Genomic DNA, 19,289 nt, shown 5'->3' on the forward strand with positions numbered 1-19,289 from the left:
TCGGGAAGACAACTAGCATGCAGGAAGGAGCTGCAAAACTTGAAGAGGCACCATTCGTGATATAGCCAATTTCTGGGGTTGCGTGACAAGTGCTTTGGCAGTGAACCTGAGTAGCATTATGTATCAATGACTGCTATAAGGAACTGCATACAGCTGCGGTTGTAAACAAACCACTAAATTGACTCGTAGATCCTACACCTCTAGAACCCACAACTGGAGACTAGACACAGGAGTTTGGACAAGGTTGGCATCGCAGTGGTTCACCAGGCGCCAGCAAGAAAAACTATGTAGGAGTCTCAACCCACAACCACACACACCTCAACGAGAGATTCGGGGCAACATAGAGCAGGAGCATTTCAGGGGTAATGAAATTACCCCCAGGTGCCGGTGACTGGCGATACCGCGCACTCCGAGCCAACAACCACGCACGCCTTAGCCTGAGGTTCGATTCAGGGCAGCATATCGCAGGAGCATTTCAGGGGTAACGACATTACACCCAGGTGTCGGTGACTGGCGACACCGCAAACTCCGAGCCAGCAGCTCTGCGAGAGCTTCTTTTCTTTTTTATTGAATTATCATTCATAGGATATTTCACGCATTTTTCGGTCCATGTCGATTGGGTAGAGCATCAGGCTGCTGTGCTGAGGTAACAGGGTTCTAAACCAAGCATCGAACTATCTTGGGTAACTGAGTATGTGTCAATGTCCGTAAGTGGTGATCTTCAACAAACCTCTTCCACACCGACATTGGTCACCACAACATGCAAGACGAGGTAGGTACCGCTGTTCGACATGATGTTAAACACCAACTTGGAGCGCTTGCTGAATGCCACTCGGTCTGTGCTGATCTGTGCTGATGCCAACTTGGATCACTGAGTATGTGCCAGCAGGTGTGTGCCACTCCTTAACGAACATCTTTGTTCACCAACTTGTGCCACTGGGAAAGTGACGCTCTACAATGACAAAAAAAAAATCCCTTAAACCTTTCAGCTACGAATTAAATCTGTCGATGGAAAAGTTTCTTTCACCACATTTCTCACATCTTCAGAATCATAAAAAGCATAGAGCTGCAGAATAGATTATGAAGTTTAAATGCTTTAGCGAGTTCTGTCAACTTCATGGAATGAGGACTTGATGCAAAAACTCTCTACAGCACCGTAACTTATGAGAACATCGGCTACTTAATGTCTAGCAGTCTTGAAAAGGACATATCCAGCCAGTTGAAAATTATGCCTGGAGCAACACATGCTGGAAAACAATGAAAGAATTGAACCCGCTAATGACAACAACAAACCTCCACCATGCAAAAACACGGAACTGTCTACCTTGCCACTTGTCCTACGAAAAAATTTTGCACATGTTATTCAATCTTACAGCACAATTCCATTCAGAAGTGTTTAAAGACGTGTGTGACACATTTTAAATACCACTGCTTGAATCAATGCTTTTGCTGTTGATGCGCCAGCATGATATACATGATTGTGTACACAGCGCCTGAAAGGGTTGAATTTCTCCGATGCTGAGCGGAATCGAACCCTTGTCACAAGGGTTCCTCCACGACAGACCCGACGCATCAGCAGGCTGCGCCACAAATTCACTGGGTATGTGCCGCTTTTCGAAGAATGCCTTCCACGTCAACGCATCAGTGAGCAGCACCATGAATATACTGGTTACGTGCAGCTTTCAAATGAACCTCTGGTAAACTTGAGTCACTGAGCTCGTGCCAATGAGTGAGCAGTAGGTGATGGAACAATTCTCAGTGTTTGCAGGCACTAGCACACCATGCTTCTCTTCTTGGAGACCAAATGTGAACTTCTCACTATTGCCACTAGATGGCGCAGCTTGTCCATAAAGAAGCATGAGAGAGGAAGCCGATTTCTGTGCGACGCGTTTCTCAGTGTTTGCACGCACTGGCACACCAATCATTTCGTAATCCAAACGGAGGCTTCGTGGCGCCAGCACTAGTTGGTGCTGAGAGTTCTCCGAGAAGCACGAAAGAGGAGCCCCACTGCAGCACATGCCTCATAAATAACTCATTAACATGGTGGCAATATGTCATCTAAATATATTGATTCAATGCTAACACATTACCATCAACAGTCATCGTAAGATGGGTTCTGCTGCCAGTTTTTAGTATCCGAGCCAGCAGCTTTTCCGGGTGCTATCTATTTATGTACGAGGGGGTGCTGAAAAGTTCCTTGCTTTGCCAACTTGCATGTAGAATTAAAACATAATAATAATAATCATCATCATCATAAGCCTGTTTTATGTCCACTGCAGGACGAAGGCCTCTCCCTGCAATCTCCAATTACCCCTGTCCTGCGCCAACCGATTCCAACTAGCGCCCATGAATTTCCTAATTTCATTGCTCCACCTATTTTTCTGCCGTCCTCGACTGTGTTTCCCTTCTTTTGGTACCCATGCTGTAACCCTAATGGTCCAACGGTTACCTAACCGGCGCATAACATGACCTGCCCAGCTCCATTTTTTTCTCTTGATGTCAATTAGAATATTGTCTATACCCGTTTACTCTCTGATCCAAACCACTCTCCTTTTGTCTCCCAATGTTATGCCTAGCAATCTTCATTCCATCACTCTTTGCACGGTCCTTAACTTGTTCCCAAGCTTTTTTGTCAGTCTCCAAGTCCCTGCCCCATATGTCAGCATAAACTTGGTATCACATAAAAGCTTGATATCTTGTTAAGCAATGATGAAAATATGAGATGTGTCTTACTTTCACAACTATCTTAATTTCAGGTAGAACCTGAGATGGCAGAGGCAGGAGCTAGTTTCACCTCCGTGGAGTTGCAGGGCATCATGAACTTTTTGTTTTTTCTGGGAAGGTCTGCAAATGACATTCTCACTGAGATGTCGGAAACATCAGGGGAAAGGTGTCCTCTTACAGCACAGTAAAAACCTGGGTTCTTCATTTCAAGACCGGGCATTTTACCATTGAAGGTGAACCCCACAGTAGGCACCCCACAACCTCAACAGATCCGGAAACAAGCGGTAATGTCCATAAGCTGATTCTTGAGGATAGGCAAATATCCGCCAACAAGATAGCCCAGTTACTCAACATGTGCCAGGAGTGTGTTGGTTTCATTACTACCAATATCCTACACATGTACAAGCCTTCAGCGAAGTGGGTGCCAAAATGTTTGAACAGTGAACAGAAAGAGGCACGAGTTGAGGCATCCAGCACTGTTTTGGCGCATTTTGACGACACAAAGGATTTTTTGGATAGGTTAGTGACCGAGGATGAAACCTAGCTCCCTATTTATGACCCAGAAACCAAAGAACAGCCAAAGGAATAGCGTCACAGTGGGTCCCCGCAACCGAAAAAGTTCCGCACCCAGAAATCAGACAAAAATGTCATGGCGTCCATTTTCTGGGACAAAGACAGTGTTCTTTAGGCAGACTACCTGCTTCAGCCCTTTAGTATAACCAGAAAGTACTACACCGGCCTCCTGGAGCAGTTGAAGGAGGCAGTAAAGACGAAACACTGGAGAAAGTTGACCAAAGGAATCCTTTTGTTGCAGGACAATGCACCTTCGCACGCGTCCAATGTTGTGGCTGTCAAAATGAAAACGCTGCATTTCCAATTGGCCCACCATCCCCCTATTCACCTGACCTGGTGCCTCCTGGCTACTATCCGTTTCCGAAGTTGAAGAAACTCCTGAAGGGTCGCCTTTTTTGAAGACATTGTTGATGTCAAACATGCCGCTGAGGGCTTGTTTGACGACCTATCACAGGGTTTTTCCTTATTAAATTGACTAGAAAAGCTGAAGCAACGATGTAACAAGTGCATCAGTCTGAGGGGGGGAATATGTTGAATATATGTGTACTTTCAAAACTTTGACGCTAATCTTTCTTGCAAAGCCAGGAACTTTTCAGCACCCCCTCGTATCGACCCGTTCTCCCTATTTGGGTCACTGGGTCCATGGTCGATTAGTTAGCATACCGGGCAGCTGATAAAACAACCAATAGTTCGAAAACAACCAACGGACTAACTTGCTGATCCTCAAGAAACCTCTTTCATGCCCACATGGGTCACTGTAAGATGCAAGACTGGGTAGGCACCGCTGTTCGAAGCACTGCGTATGTGACACTCAGTCTGTGCTGCTCTTCAGTGAACCTCTTTGATGCCTACTTGGGTCACTATGTGCCAGGAGGCGTGTGCCACTCTAGAATACACATCTTCATTTTTCACTCTTTTGCGAGCACCGGTGCCCCGTACATTTCGAAGGCCAGGTGCAGGCTTCGAGGCAGCGGCGCTAGTTGGTGCTGAGTGTTTCTAAGTCACTGCCGCACTACACCCCTCATACATAGCTCGTTTAGATGGTTGCAACACATTGTGCCACCTTATTGACTGAATGCTAATGCATTACTGTTGTCAGTCATTGTGATACCGGCTCTGCAGCAATATTTTGGCTTTCTCATGTTAACAATGATAACTGGTGGAGTCCTCTGCCACAAACCTACACTTGGCGCCAGACCACCTCAATGTATGTGAGTGTTTTTGCATTCCACCAAAGTCAAAGTACAGCTGCAGCAATTAGGAATCTATTACGCGCCTTCACACTCAGCAGCGGAATACCACAGTCACTTGGCTACTGATGCAGGGGGCCGTCTCTTCTGAACAGAATTATTGGCCTCAACAGCAGTCACATCGCAGCTCTTTTCTGCACTATAGCACAGCACATACTTTCAAGCCAACTAAATACTATTCTGTGAAATTGCAAAAGATTAAATCATTGTCCTTAATATAAGCAAACACATCCCATAATTGGGCTAGCTGTGCTCATGCATTTCAGATCCATTCAAAAAGCCTTGTGTGGGGAAAAACATCCTGAGGCCCTATGCTATCCTGTTTTGTCAACCTAGTTTAAATCCCACTCACATGCAGAAGAGTCTATATCGGCCAGATGTTCTCATTAATGTGCGAGCATGCAATCATGAGTTGACGGTCGGGAATAAGCCAACTCCCATTTACTAACTAATTGCTTATCCTGCACATGTAAGACCATTCTTTCTATGATTCAAATTTTTAGTAGGAGTGGTGACATGCTTGCATGTAACTAAACTAAAATTACACAGTTGCACCAACAATATTTCTCTTATACTGCACATCAATGAAAACTTGTTCTTTTTCCACAAAAATACTGTGAATAGAACGACAGAAAGCTGAGCTAGCTGGTAAGGATTCATTATGCAAAAAGGTGAGGCGTACAGACAGGACACAAGAGAAGTGGACAACATGAACGCCGACTATCAACTCAACTCATGCCTCACCTTTTTGCATACTGTGAATAGGCTGTTCTGACAAAGTAGTGACGTTACATACCTGGCCATTTTGTCACTATGAGCGTGTGCGTGTTTGGTCGAATATAGTTTACCTTTATGTGGGTTTCTCTCCTTTCATGGCTTGGTCTAGGCTTGCATTAATGATTATTTCACCAATATGGATTGACTAGCCACGCAACATACATTACTGAACACACCGTACCGTTTTGGTGTAATGAAGGTCACCAATGTATTGGCCAGCACTCCCTTCGTCATTTGTCATCAAGTCTCCCTGGAGCTCAACAATGCGCCATTCTGGAATGCTCGTCTTGTTAGCAGCGCCAGGTGCTCCTGGCCTACATGGACAACAAAGAAGGGTACCACATTATCATTATCAGCGAATGTTTACGAGTTTATACGGCCTATAATGCTACTATCAACTTCGTATAACTGTCTACTACTGTGCTATCGCAATCGATACTTCGCTTTTTTGGCGAATTAAACTGTGACTTTATTTGTTGCCTATACAACTGGATGGAAATATACAATTCCTAGGCAACTGTACCATACGTTGTCTGAATAAACTCTTTGACTTTGACATTGTGCAATTGCATTTTGCGCTCATCCCTACATTCCGGGTAAAGCTCTACGCAGCAATGATAAGAACAAAAGACGGGGGCACAGACAATGGAAATACACAGGTAACTGTGCGTTTGTTAGTGTGGCCCATTCCCAGAGCAACTGAGTCATTTGGTGCTTACATCACCACTTGGAACAAAACTTCACAAAAGCCTTCAGTTGTGGATCATGTTAACTGCAAAGACCAAGGATGTACCTTTGTTGTTCCAGTGAAGTTCCCTCTGGCAAAATTATTTCGAAGTCCTTCCAGAAGGCCAGGAAAATTAGTGCAGGAAAGTGTTCACTTTGATGAACTAATCTTGCAATGCAGCAAGATGGCGAGGTGATCTGACTAATCTATTTGGAAAACATGATTTTAGGGTGGTAAATAGAACCCACAAGGGCCCATGCCTTTGGCGCTCTGTGTGTTTCTCCCTTGCGTGTGTCTTTTAGCGCCATAAATGGTGTTTTCCAAATCTCACCAACTTGCCCCAAGAAGAAGTTTTATTAAAATAATTGGTCAATGTTATTGTGAAGGAGTTCTTTAAGCCCAGCTGACACACACAAAGAAGGGTAGGGAAAAAAAAAAGCAGGGCAGTGATTTTTAATGCTCAATGTATATTTCTGCTACACTGAGTTTCATACCTAAATATTCTGAATTAAGCACGGCAAACGCAATGCATAATTTATAGTAGCGTTTTTGGTATGTTGGAGGGCGTTTTTATTTGTGACTAGCTCAACAAGCCTATTACCCATTGATTAGCGTAGTAATTCGGCTTCTACTCATACACTCCTTTGAGCAAGCTGCGCCGAGGAGGTTGAGAATTTCCATCCGGATCGGGCCTGATCGAGATCGAAAGCGGACGTGCGTGCGACACCGGCATAAAGTTCGAGCAAGAGTCAAAACGGGGGTTCTCAAGATAATCGCGTCGTACAAACGGGTCGTGTTCGCAGTATACTCCATACTGTATTTTGTAAAAGGGTAGAACAGTGTGATATGTGCTAAAGTGTCTGTCTGAATGTGTCCGCACGTATTATTTTGCACGCGATCGCCGGGACCGGTTGCAGACAAGGCTGCGTGCAACCGAACGTGTGTCGTACATTATAAGATAAATGCAAACAGTGCGCACAATTTTTGGCGCTCTTTATAGCGGCCAGAACATCGAGATACAATCGTGAGAAACAACTTTTTTCCCCGATTGAGCGTAACAATAAGTACGAAGTACTCACAATTTTACAAACAACTGCACCATAGCGGACGTCCCTGCTATTTATGCAATCTCTTCGAAACCTCCTATGTGAAGAAAGGTGATTATATACGGCATCTGCGCTTGATTACACAGCATAAAATCGTTAAAACGGCAACATAAAACGCGGCAAAACAAAGTTTGCCGCGGGAACAGTCTTGGATTGTCAGCTTTCTATTCGCCCGCCTATTTGTCATGATGATGATAGCAAACTAAAATCTCAAATTCAGTTTGTTTTAAATCAACTGACTTTTTGTTTTCTAAATAATATCACGCAATGTTTAGATCTTTCATTCAGTAAAACGAGTTCTTGGGTGAATTGGTCACTTATTGCAAGCATAACAGCAGCGCCAAAAAACGCACACAAAAGAAGGAACATTGACAATTGTCCATGTCTGTTGGTGTTCCTTCCTTTGTGTGTGTTTTCTGGCGCTGCTGTTAGGTTTTTCATTGCTACGTATTCTTCTCTCCAAAACATGCCACCTTTCTCATTAAAGAAAAATATAATGCAAATTAACTTGTTCTATTCAAAATGTTGCAAATATGGCACCATGAAATATCCTGTCCCCAATGCTTCCTATTGATATTGCTCACGCTAATCACCGAACCCTATCGTCTTCCTACTAGCCACGAACTTGCACCACTTGCGCAAGGGAGCCAATTGCAATTGGGGATCCCAATCAAAAGTGCCCTTGACTACACTATTTCATTCTCTATGACTGAATGACGAGCCATATCATATGCTACACATGTACGCTACAGTACTACATGGTAGATGGAGACAACCTTCTGCAGTGTTTCTGAATGATTTAGTGTTTAAACTGTCTTTCTCTCCAACATTACTAGTTCATTACCTAGTATTTTTGGTCCTGTCACTGTCAAGACGAGTTAAAGCAAATCGCACTGCAGTAAAATAATTTTACCACATACAAGACTTGTCTTGCTCCCAAACATAAATCGCATTTTAACATGATGCATTCACATGCTCTCCTGTCAGAAACAATATATGTCACGCTGATGCACACACGCCATTCGATCGTGACCGGAATTAGTACCAGGAGCGCAGTGTTAAAAAGAAATGAAAAAAAGCCAAAAGAATGTTATTTAATCTTTTGCAGTCTACACTATTTTGCGAATACTATTGTACACTGTAAACACCATTTTCAAAGCCTCTTTTTGGTGCTCATTATAGGCCTTCAGAGATTTTCAATTCGCTCTTTTCTGATATCCAAGAAAGCCTTACTACCATAAAAAGACAGGCTCCCAACAGAAGATATTAATTTTATTGCGATGGCAATTATATGGACACTCCAGGTGCATTTCTGCTGTCGGCATCGCATACAGTACGCACAATATAAATTTAGTCCAAGGGCGATATAACATCGTCACATCGTCGCTGCAGGTCGTATGCTGAATCATCATCAGCCTGGTTACGCCCACTGCAGGACAAAGGCCTCTCCCATACTTCTCCAACTACCCCGGTCATGTACAAATTGTGCCCATGTCGTCCCTGCAAACTTCTTAATCTCATCCGCCCACCTGACTTTCTGCCGCCCCCTGCTACACTTCCCTTCCCTTGGAATCCAGTCCGTAACCCTTAATGACCATCAGTTATCTTCCCTCCTCATTACATGTCCTGCCCATGCCCATTTCTTTTTCTTGATTTCAACTGAGATGCCATTAACTCGTGTTTGTTCCCTCACCCAATCTGCTCTTTTCTTATCCCTTAACGTTACACCCATTATTCTTCTTTCCATAGCTCGTTGCGTTGTCCTTAATTTAAGTAGAACCCTTTTCGTAAGCCTCCAGGTTTCTGACCCGTACGTGAGTACTGGTAAGACGCACCTGTTATACACTTTTCTCTTGAGGGATAATGGCAACCTGCTGTTCATGATCTGAGAATGCCTGCCAAACGCACCCCAGCCTATTCTTATTCTTCTGATTATTTCAGTCTCATGATCTGGATCTGCGGTCACTACCTGCCCTAAGTAGATGTGTTCCCTTACCGCTTCCAGTGCCTTGCTATTTATCGTAAACTGCTGTTCTCTTCCCAGATTGTTAAACATTACTTTAGTTTTCTGCAGATTAATTTTTAGAACCACCCTTCTGCTTTGCCTCTCCAGGTCAGTGAGCATGTCTTGCAGTTGGTCCCCTGAGTTACTAAGCAAGGCAATATCATCAGCGAATCTCAAGTTACTCAGGTATTCTCCATTAATTCTTATCCCCAATTCTTCCCAATCCAGGTGTCTGAATACCTCCTGTAAGCACGCTGTGAATAGCTTTGGAGAGATCGTATCTCCCTGCCTGACGCCTTTCTTTATTGGGATTTTGTTGCTTTCTTTATGGAGGACTACGGTGGCTGTGGAGCCACTATAGATATCTTTCAGTATTTTTACATACGGCTCGTTTACACCCCGATTCTGTAATGCCTGCATGACTGCTGTGGTTTCGACTGAATCAAACGCTTTCTCATAATCAATGAAAGCTATATATAAGGGTTGGTTATATTCCGCACATTTCTCTATCACCTAATTGATAGTGTGAATATTGTCTATTGTTGAGTAGCCTTTATGGAATCCTGCCTGGTCCTTTGGTTGACAGAAGTCTAAGGTGTTCCTGATTGTATTTGAGATTACCTTAGTAAATACTTTGTAGGCAACGGACAGTAAGCTGATCGGTCTATAATTTTTCAAGTCTTTGGCGTCCCCTTTTTTATGGATTAGGATTATGTTAGCGTTCTTCCAAGATTCCGGTACACTCGAGGTCATGAGGCATTGCGTATACAGGGTGGCCAGTTTTTCTGGAACAATCTGCATGCTGAATGTTCGAGTGCAAATGCACGAGGGTTGAGCCACCGATGGTGACTCGATCTTGCGGGTGCAAGGGTGGAAAGTGGTAGAAAGTGGGGATAAAGCGCGCCATCTTCCGTCGCGTACAAGGCACCGGGGGGACAGATAGCGGGAGTCGTTCTACTCCGGCGTAGCCATGCAGGTTCTACCATAACTGCGATCTGCCTTAAGTACAGAGTCTAGGCATAGAGAAAGGTCTAAGTGCACCAGGGGCTCATAGCTTCATGTGCACAGTGTGTTTCCGCCGCTTATAGTTCACGTTGAAGCCGAGGCAGCACAAAGGCCAATTCACTCGCTATTGCTGCCAGTTTTCCTCACTCCAGCATTTTGACGGTCTTTGACACAGATGTATTTACGTTTACCTGTGTGCGTGTGACACCATGCATGCTTTTTAAGTTAGTAAGCGAATGTTTACAAGTTTATACGGCCTATAATGCTACTATCAACTTCGTATAACTGTCTACTACTGTGCTATCGCAATCGATACTTCGCCTTTTTGGCGAATTAAACTGTGACTTTATTTGTTGCCTATACAACTGGATGGAAATATACAATTCCTAGGCAACTGTACCATACGTTGTCTGAATAAACTCTTTGACTTTGACATTGTGCAATTGCATTTTGCGCTCATCCCTACATTCCGGGTAAAGCTCTACGCAGCAATGATAAGAACAAAAGACGGGGGCACAGACAATGGAAATACACAGGTAACTGTGCGTTTGTTAGTGTGGCCCATTCCCAGAGCAACTGAGTCATTTGGTGCTTACATCACCACTTGGAACAAAACTTCACAAAAGCCTTCAGTTGTGGATCATGTTAACTGCAAAGACCAAGGATGTACCTTTGTTGTTCCAGTGAAGTTCCCTCTGGCAAAATTATTTCGAAGTCCTTCCAGAAGGCCAGGAAAATTAGTGCAGGAAAGTGTTCACTTTGATGAACTAATCTTGCAATGCAGCAAGATGGCGAGGTGATCTGACTAATCTATTTGGAAAACATGATTTTAGGGTGGTAAATAGAACCCACAAGGGCCCATGCCTTTGGCGCTCTGTGTGTTTCTCCCTTGCGTGTGTCTTTTAGCGCCATAAATGGTGTTTTCCAAATCTCACCAACTTGCCCCAAGAAGAAGTTTTATTAAAATAATTGGTCAATGTTATTGTGAAGGAGTTCTTTAAGCCCAGCTGACACACACAAAGAAGGGTAGGGAAAAAAAAAAGCAGGGCAGTGATTTTTAATGCTCAATGTATATTTCTGCTACACTGAGTTTCATACCTAAATATTCTGAATTAAGCACGGCAAACGCAATGCATAATTTATAGTAGCGTTTTTGGTATGTTGGAGGGCGTTTTTATTTGTGACTAGCTCAACAAGCCTATTACCCATTGATTAGCGTAGTAATTCGGCTTCTACTCATACACTCCTTTGAGCAAGCTGCGCCGAGGAGGTTGAGAATTTCCATCCGGATCGGGCCTGATCGAGATCGAAAGCGGACGTGCGTGCGACACCGGCATAAAGTTCGAGCAAGAGTCAAAACGGGGGTTCTCAAGATAATCGCGTCGTACAAACGGGTCGTGTTCGCAGTATACTCCATACTGTATTTTGTAAAAGGGTAGAACAGTGTGATATGTGCTAAAGTGTCTGTCTGAATGTGTCCGCACGTATTATTTTGCACGCGATCGCCGGGACCGGTTGCAGACAAGGCTGCGTGCAACCGAACGTGTGTCGTACATTATAAGATAAATGCAAACAGTGCGCACAATTTTTGGCGCTCTTTATAGCGGCCAGAACATCGAGATACAATCGTGAGAAACAACTTTTTTTCCCCGATTGAGCGTAACAATAAGTACGAAGTACTCACAATTTTACAAACAACTGCACCATAGCGGACGTCCCTGCTATTTATGCAATCTCTTCGAAACCTCCTATGTGAAGAAAGGTGATTATATACGGCATCTGCGCTTGATTACACAGCATAAAATCGTTAAAACGGCAACATAAAACGCGGCAAAACAAAGTTTGCCGCGGGAACAGTCTTGGATTGTCAGCTTTCTATTCGCCCGCCTATTTGTCATGATGATGATAGCAAACTAAAATCTCAAATTCGGTTTGTTTTAAATCAACTGACTTTTTGTTTTCTAAATAATATCACGCAATGTTTAGATCTTTCATTCAGTAAAACGAGTTCTTGGGTGAATTGGTCACTTATTGCAAGCATAACAGCAGCGCCAAAAAACGCACACAAAAGAAGGAACATTGACAATTGTCCATGTCTGTTGGTGTTCCTTCCTTTGTGTGTGTTTTCTGGCGCTGCTGTTAGGTTTTTCATTGCTACGTATTCTTCTCTCCAAAACATGCCACCTTTCTCATTAAAGAAAAATATAATGCAAATTAACTTGTTCTATTCAAAATGTTGCAAATATGGCACCATGAAATATCCTGTCCCCAATGCTTCCTATTGATATTGCTCACGCTAATCACCGAACCCTATCGTCTTCCTACTAGCCACGAACTTGCACCACTTGCGCAAGGGAGCCAATTGCAATTGGGGATCCCAATCAAAAGTGCCCTTGACTACACCATTTCATTCTCTATGACTGAATGACGAGCCATATCATATGCTACACATGTACGCTACAGTACTACATGGTAGATGGAGACAACCTTCTGCAGTGTTTCTGAATGATTTAGTGTTTAAACTGTCTTTCTCTCCAACATTACTAGTTCATTACCTAGTATTTTTGGTCCTGTCACTGTCAAGACGAGTTAAAGCAAATCGCACTGCAGTAAAATAATTTTACCACATACAAGACTTGTCTTGCTCCCAAACATAAATCGCATTTTAACATGATGCATTCACATGCTCTCCTGTCAGAAACAATATATGTCACGCTGATGCACACACGCCATTCGATCGTGACCGGAATTAGTACCAGGAGCGCAGTGTTAAAAAGAAATGAAAAAAAGCCAAAAGAATGTTATTTAATCTTTTGCAGTCTACACTATTTTGCGAATACTATTGTACACTGTAAACACCATTTTCAAAGCCTCTTTTTGGTGCTCATTATAGGCCTTCAGAGATTTTCAATTCGCTCTTTTCTGATATCCAAGAAAGCCTTACTACCATAAAAAGACAGGCTCCCAACAGAAGATATTAATTTTATTGCGATGGCAATTATATGGACACTCCAGGTGCATTTCTGCTGTCGGCATCGCATACAGTACGCACAATATAAATTTAGTCCAAGGGCGATATAACATCGTCACATCGTCGCTGCAGGTCGTATGCTGAATCATCATCAGCCTGGTTACGCCCACTGCAGGACAAAGGCCTCTCCCATACTTCTCCAACTACCCCGGTCATGTACAAATTGTGCCCATGTCGTCCCTGCAAACTTCTTAATCTCATCCGCCCACCTGACTTTCTGCCGCCCCCTGCTACACTTCCCTTCCCTTGGAATCCAGTCCGTAACCCTTAATGACCATCAGTTATCTTCCCTCCTCATTACATGTCCTGCCCATGCCCATTTCTTTTTCTTGATTTCAACTGAGATGCCATTAACTCGTGTTTGTTCCCTCACCCAATCTGCTCTTTTCTTATCCCTTAACGTTACACCCATTATTCTTCTTTCCATAGCTCGTTGCGTTGTCCTTAATTTAAGTAGAACCCTTTTCGTAAGCCTCCAGGTTTCTGACCCGTACGTGAGTACTGGTAAGACGCACCTGTTATACACTTTTCTCTTGAGGGATAATGGCAACCTGCTGTTCATGATCTGAGAATGCCTGCCAAACGCACCCCAGCCTATTCTTATTCTTCTGATTATTTCAGTCTCATGATCTGGATCTGCGGTCACTACCTGCCCTAAGTAGATGTGTTCCCTTACCGCTTCCAGTGCCTTGCTATTTATCGTAAACTGCTGTTCTCTTCCCAGATTGTTAAACATTACTTTAGTTTTCTGCAGATTAATTTTTAGAACCACCCTTCTGCTTTGCCTCTCCAGGTCAGTGAGCATGTCTTGCAGTTGGTCCCCTGAGTTACTAAGCAAGGCAATATCATCAGCGAATCTCAAGTTACTCAGGTATTCTCCATTAATTCTTATCCCCAATTCTTCCCAATCCAGGTGTCTGAATACCTCCTGTAAGCACGCTGTGAATAGCTTTGGAGAGATCGTATCTCCCTGCCTGACGCCTTTCTTTATTGGGATTTTGTTGCTTTCTTTATGGAGGACTACGGTGGCTGTGGAGCCACTATAGATATCTTTCAGTATTTTTACATACGGCTCGTTTACACCCCGATTCTGTAATGCCTGCATGACTGCTGTGGTTTCGACTGAATCAAACGCTTTCTCGTAATCAATGAAAGCTATATATAAGGGTTGGTTATATTCCGCACATTTCTCTATCACCTAATTGATAGTGTGAATATTGTCTATTGTTGAGTAGCCTTTATGGAATCCTGCCTGGTCCTTTGGTTGACAGAAGTCTAAGGTGTTCCTGATTGTATTTGAGATTACCTTAGTAAATACTTTGTAGGCAACGGACAGTAAGCTGATCGGTCTATAATTTTTCAAGTCTTTGGCGTCCCCTTTTTTATGGATTAGGATTATGTTAGCGTTCTTCCAAGATTCCGGTACACTCGAGGTCATGAGGCATTGCGTATACAGGGTGGCCAGTTTTTCTGGAACAATCTGCATGCTGAATGTTCGAGTGCAAATGCACGAGGGTTGAGCCACCGATGGTGACTCGATCTTGCGGGTGCAAGGGTGGAAAGTGGTAGAAAGTGGGGATAAAGCGCGCCATCTTCCGTCGCGTACAAGGCACCGGGGGGACAGATGGCGGGAGTCGTTCTACTCCGGCGTAGCCATGCAGGTTCTACCATAACTGCGATCTGCCTTAAGTACAGAGTCTAGGCATAGAGAAAGGTCTAAGTGCACCAGGGGCTCATAGCTTCATGTGCACAGTGTGTTTCCGCCGCTTATAGTTCACGTTGAAGCCGAGGCAGCACAAAGGCCAATTCACTCGCTATTGCTGCCAGTTTTCCTCACTCCAGCATTTTGACGGTCTTTGACACAGATGTATTTACGTTTACCTGTGTGCGTGTGACACCATGCATGCTTTTTAAGTTAGTAAGCGAATGTTTACAAGTTTATACGGCCTATAATGCTACTATCAACTTCGTATAACTGTCTACTACTGTGCTATCGCAATCGATACTTCGCCTTTTTGGCGAATTAAACTGTGACTTTTTTATTTGTTGACTACACAACTGGATGGAAAGATACAATTCAAAGATATTAACACGTAATCCCAAAGTGATTTCCTTTGTCTCTAAATCTTCATTATTAAAGAGTCATTCAATATCACAAAACTCTAACTTCTAGTGCAAGTAAAATGGTGCCAAAATATGATGTATTTGCATATTCTGCCCAGTTTTATGAACATCACTGAAATTTTTCATTGAAACAGCTGATGTAACGTGTTCAAAATAGGTTTCAATAGAGTATGCCCCGACCATTTTTCTTTCACGAGAAAGAAATTGATGGATCCTATGCACATGTCGGAATGAGTAAAAAGCAAAGCTTTATTTGATGTTTACTGAAATGTCCTCACTTAACCTTTACTTGTGTGTAGCTCAATGCCGTATGCATTAGTCCAGTTTTGTTCCCTTACAATTTTCTTCTCCACACTTGGCTGCTTCTGCTGCCAACTTCTTTACTTCTCTGTAGCCGTAGACTATACTTCAGTTTTCTGCTAACAACTGTTCTGCTTGTTTTCATGCACCTCCCCAGTGGCATTCTGCAGGATTGGCAAAGAATGTTCACATAGACATGCCACATGTCCAGTTGCACAGAGCCGGTGACCCAAGTTGTATACTTGGCAAGACAGCAGCAGCCAGCACTCGCCAAGTGGGGCAAGAGGTGAAAAAGGCATCGCTTTTAAACGACAGGTGCAATTTTTTCATGTAATGGAGTGCTACCACTAATCGGAACAGCACTCAGTCCAATTTTAATGTGGAACTCGCATCCTTAGGGCACTTTACATACTTTTCGGGTCCGATGTATGTATGTGTGTATGTATGTGTGTGTGTGTATGTATGTATGTATTTTACCACCTACCTTAGTCACTGGGCGGTCCATGGTCGAATGGGTAGCACATCGGGCTGTTGTGCCAAGGGAACAGGGTTTGAAACCAACCGTTGGACCAACTTGGGTCACTAAGTATGTGGCAATGTGTACCATATGTGCCGCTCTTCAACAAACCTCCTTCACTGCCGACATGGGTCACTGTACATGCGGAACTCGGTAGGTACAACTGTTCGAAGAAACTCTTTGACGCCGACTTAGAGCACTGCGTATGTGCCGCTCGGTCTGTGCTTGTCTTCAATGAACCTGTTTGATGCCAATGTGCCTCACTGGGCATGTGCCAGCAGATGTGTGCTGCTCTTCAATGAGCATCTTTGTTGCCAGCTTGGGTAGCTAGCTATGTACTATTGGGAATGTCCCACTTTGCAATGACGAAAAAGATTCCTTAAATTTCTCTGATGCTGAGCAGAATTGAACACATTCTGATAGCCTTGTTTCTCTTTCTACAGCGTCAGCAGCAGCTCTTAGCATTACATTGGCCAAGAAACTGGTGTGCCTTTTCTGTGAGGAGAGCCACGAAGCAATTGACTGTTATGCATCCAGTAACATCGAACAGAAGCATCTTTTAAGGGTGACTGGAAGCTGCTTCAGATGTACCACAAAGGTTCATTGAGCTAAGGACTGTTGTCGGAAGGCGAGCTACTCGCATTGTCAAGCAAGACATGCCTTCTCCATGTGCAAGCAAACTGTTTCAAGCAAAGGAGAGAGTGTGGTGAGCAGCACTTCATTGCATTAGGCCAAATTAAAGGGAAAGATGAAAACAACACTGTACTTTTGTAAACGTTTAGGGTGCGTGTAGAGAGAGCGCACCCTTCCGTCTATGCCAGAGGCACTTTGGATAATGGCAGCCAGGGTACCTTTATTAAGAAGAATGCATCAAAGAACCTAAACCTTGAACCAGTTGGAGAGGTCGAGATGGCAATTAACATCTTTGGCCATGGAAGGGGCATTCAATGTGCACGGCATAGACTAGTCAGGGTCACTGATCAAGGTCAGTTTGACGATGCTCTTCATGAGATTGAAGCGGTGGAAGTCCGTCTCCCTAATCTGCAATTACATTATCAAGGCTCCGTCAGACAATGACTTTATTAATGCCTTTAAGAACCACAATGAAACAGTTGCTGATGCATTTGCTTGCCCCAAGTTCCACAGGACGAAGGTATTAGCCCGATGATTGGTACAGATCAGATGTGGAAGGTTATCCAAAAGGAAGTACCTTATGATGAGGAATACAAGTCTCCTCGCGATCAAAGCATTTTTGAATGGGCTTTCCAAGGTCCCATAAGCAGTAACAGGCCCTTATGTCAAAGGGTGTGCGTGGACGTTTGCATGCTTCGCAAAAGCTGCTCCATGGAAAAGAACATGCTACTTGACAGCTTGGGTGTCAGGCGTTCATAATCATTTCTCGACTTTCCTTATGGTGCAACATCTTTTAAAGCAATTTATGGCTCCATTAAGGTGCACGACAAATGGAACGAAGTTGGCCATTGCCAAAAGGAGCAGAAGACAGATGCATGAGTATCGAGCAGAAGAGAAGACACTACAACGTGTAGAATGAGTGGGACCAAATAATACATCAATAAGCATGACCAAGGCACAAAAATCATCAGACATTGCAGCCTGCCAAGTAGCCAGGCAAGGCAAGCCACGGAATAAGGAATGTGGTCAGCATTTCTTTTGAGTGGAGAGCAAGAGACTTCGCATTCAAAGTGACCTTGCAAATGATACTGCACCAAAAGGCATATCCCTGCAGACCCCACGGAGTACTGATCATCTCGTTACCGAACTTATTACCACACATTACTATCAGAACCAAACGTGTGCAACAAATATATTTGAGAGCAGAAAAGCACCGGCTGATGAACACATGGTACTGCAGGAAACAAGTGTATCTGCCAGATCTTCACTTGCAAGTGAGGAGGCAACAAGCCCTACAAACTGACACCAAGATAACAACCCCACCTACTGTGGTGTTATGGGTCTGATACACCCTGGGTGCAGCAGTGCAAGTCCAGCAGAAGACAGTGTGTTTGCAAGTGTGTGTAGCCTTACTATATTTTTTTTTTGCCCTGTTCTTCTGCAGGTTTAAATGACAGCTACGATTGTCTGTAAATGTACATTGCCATTGTGAGATGTGAACGTAGATGGCCTGTTTTTGTGTTGGGTGACACAATGTACATTTAGCACTTTACATAACAAAATGCAAGAACATACTTGAGCGGACACAGCAAACTACCACATTTTGTCTTTTTGTTTGAAGCTGCCCAAGCTTAGTAGTCTTGCGAACCGCACAAATTCTGACATTTAAAAAGATGCGAGGCATCTCGGGTCGGAAGATGTCTAAAGGTCCCTGGTTTGATCCCAGGTTTCGGCGCCAGTGCAAAGACTAAGACCTTCCTATTAAACGAGCAGGCTTCATTGTAGGGGATGGACAAGGCCCTCGGACCAGAGAGAATGAATGTCCTCCTAGCGTTTATTTCGAAGAAGCAGAAGTTACTCACTCATCACAAATACACTCAATCTCGCACTTCCTTTTCCTTCAAATTAGAAACACGAACTACACCCACGTCACAAGGGTTCCTCAAGGACAGCAACTCGACACTTGAGCAGGCTGCACCACTAATACACTGCGCATGAGCTGCTCTTCAATGAATCCCTCGCCTACTTGGGTCGCAGAGTATGTGCCGCTGATTGTACGGCGAGCGAGGGAACAATTTTCAGCGTTCACAGGCACTAGTGCGCCACACATTTCTCATCTCAGAGGCCAAGAGCGGACTTCTTGACAGTGCCACTAGATGGTACAGCATGTTGAGAAAGAACCGTGACAGAGGAGCCCATTTGCCGCACGACACGTTACTCAGCGTTCGCCACGCACTGGCACTCCATGAATTTCGACCATCACGCACAGACTTTGTGGTGGCCGTGCTAGATGTCGCCGAGTGTTCTTATGGAAGCACGAAAGAGGAGTCCCGCTGCAGTACATGCCTTATACATAACTTGGCTCGATGATGGCAATATGTTGTGTCGCTCTATTAATTCACTGCTGGCTGTCGCATTATACTGTCCACAGTCATCGTGAGCTGGGTGCTACCAAATTTTTTGCCTGTGTCGGTACAGCCCACACGGTCATTTTGCACCTTTAGTAACGGGCTCCCT

At 44.0% G+C, this 19,289-nt stretch overlaps 1 protein-coding gene across 1 annotated transcript in view; it reads right to left on the bottom strand.

Moving 5' to 3' along the window:
- Nucleotides 1–19,289, bottom strand: part of LOC126541584 (uncharacterized protein F58A4.6-like) — a 42,683-nt gene that overhangs the window by 4,815 nt on the left and 18,579 nt on the right. The window contains exon 4 of the mRNA XM_050188422.3: nucleotides 5,506–5,638. Within this exon, the coding sequence (XP_050044379.1) occupies nucleotides 5,506–5,638 (133 nt within the window). The remainder of the gene's footprint in view (nucleotides 1–5,505; nucleotides 5,639–19,289) is intronic.

This window comes from Dermacentor andersoni, chromosome 3, assembly GCF_023375885.2.
Source record: "Dermacentor andersoni chromosome 3, qqDerAnde1_hic_scaffold, whole genome shotgun sequence".
Lineage (NCBI taxonomy): Eukaryota > Metazoa > Arthropoda > Arachnida > Ixodida > Ixodidae > Dermacentor > Dermacentor andersoni.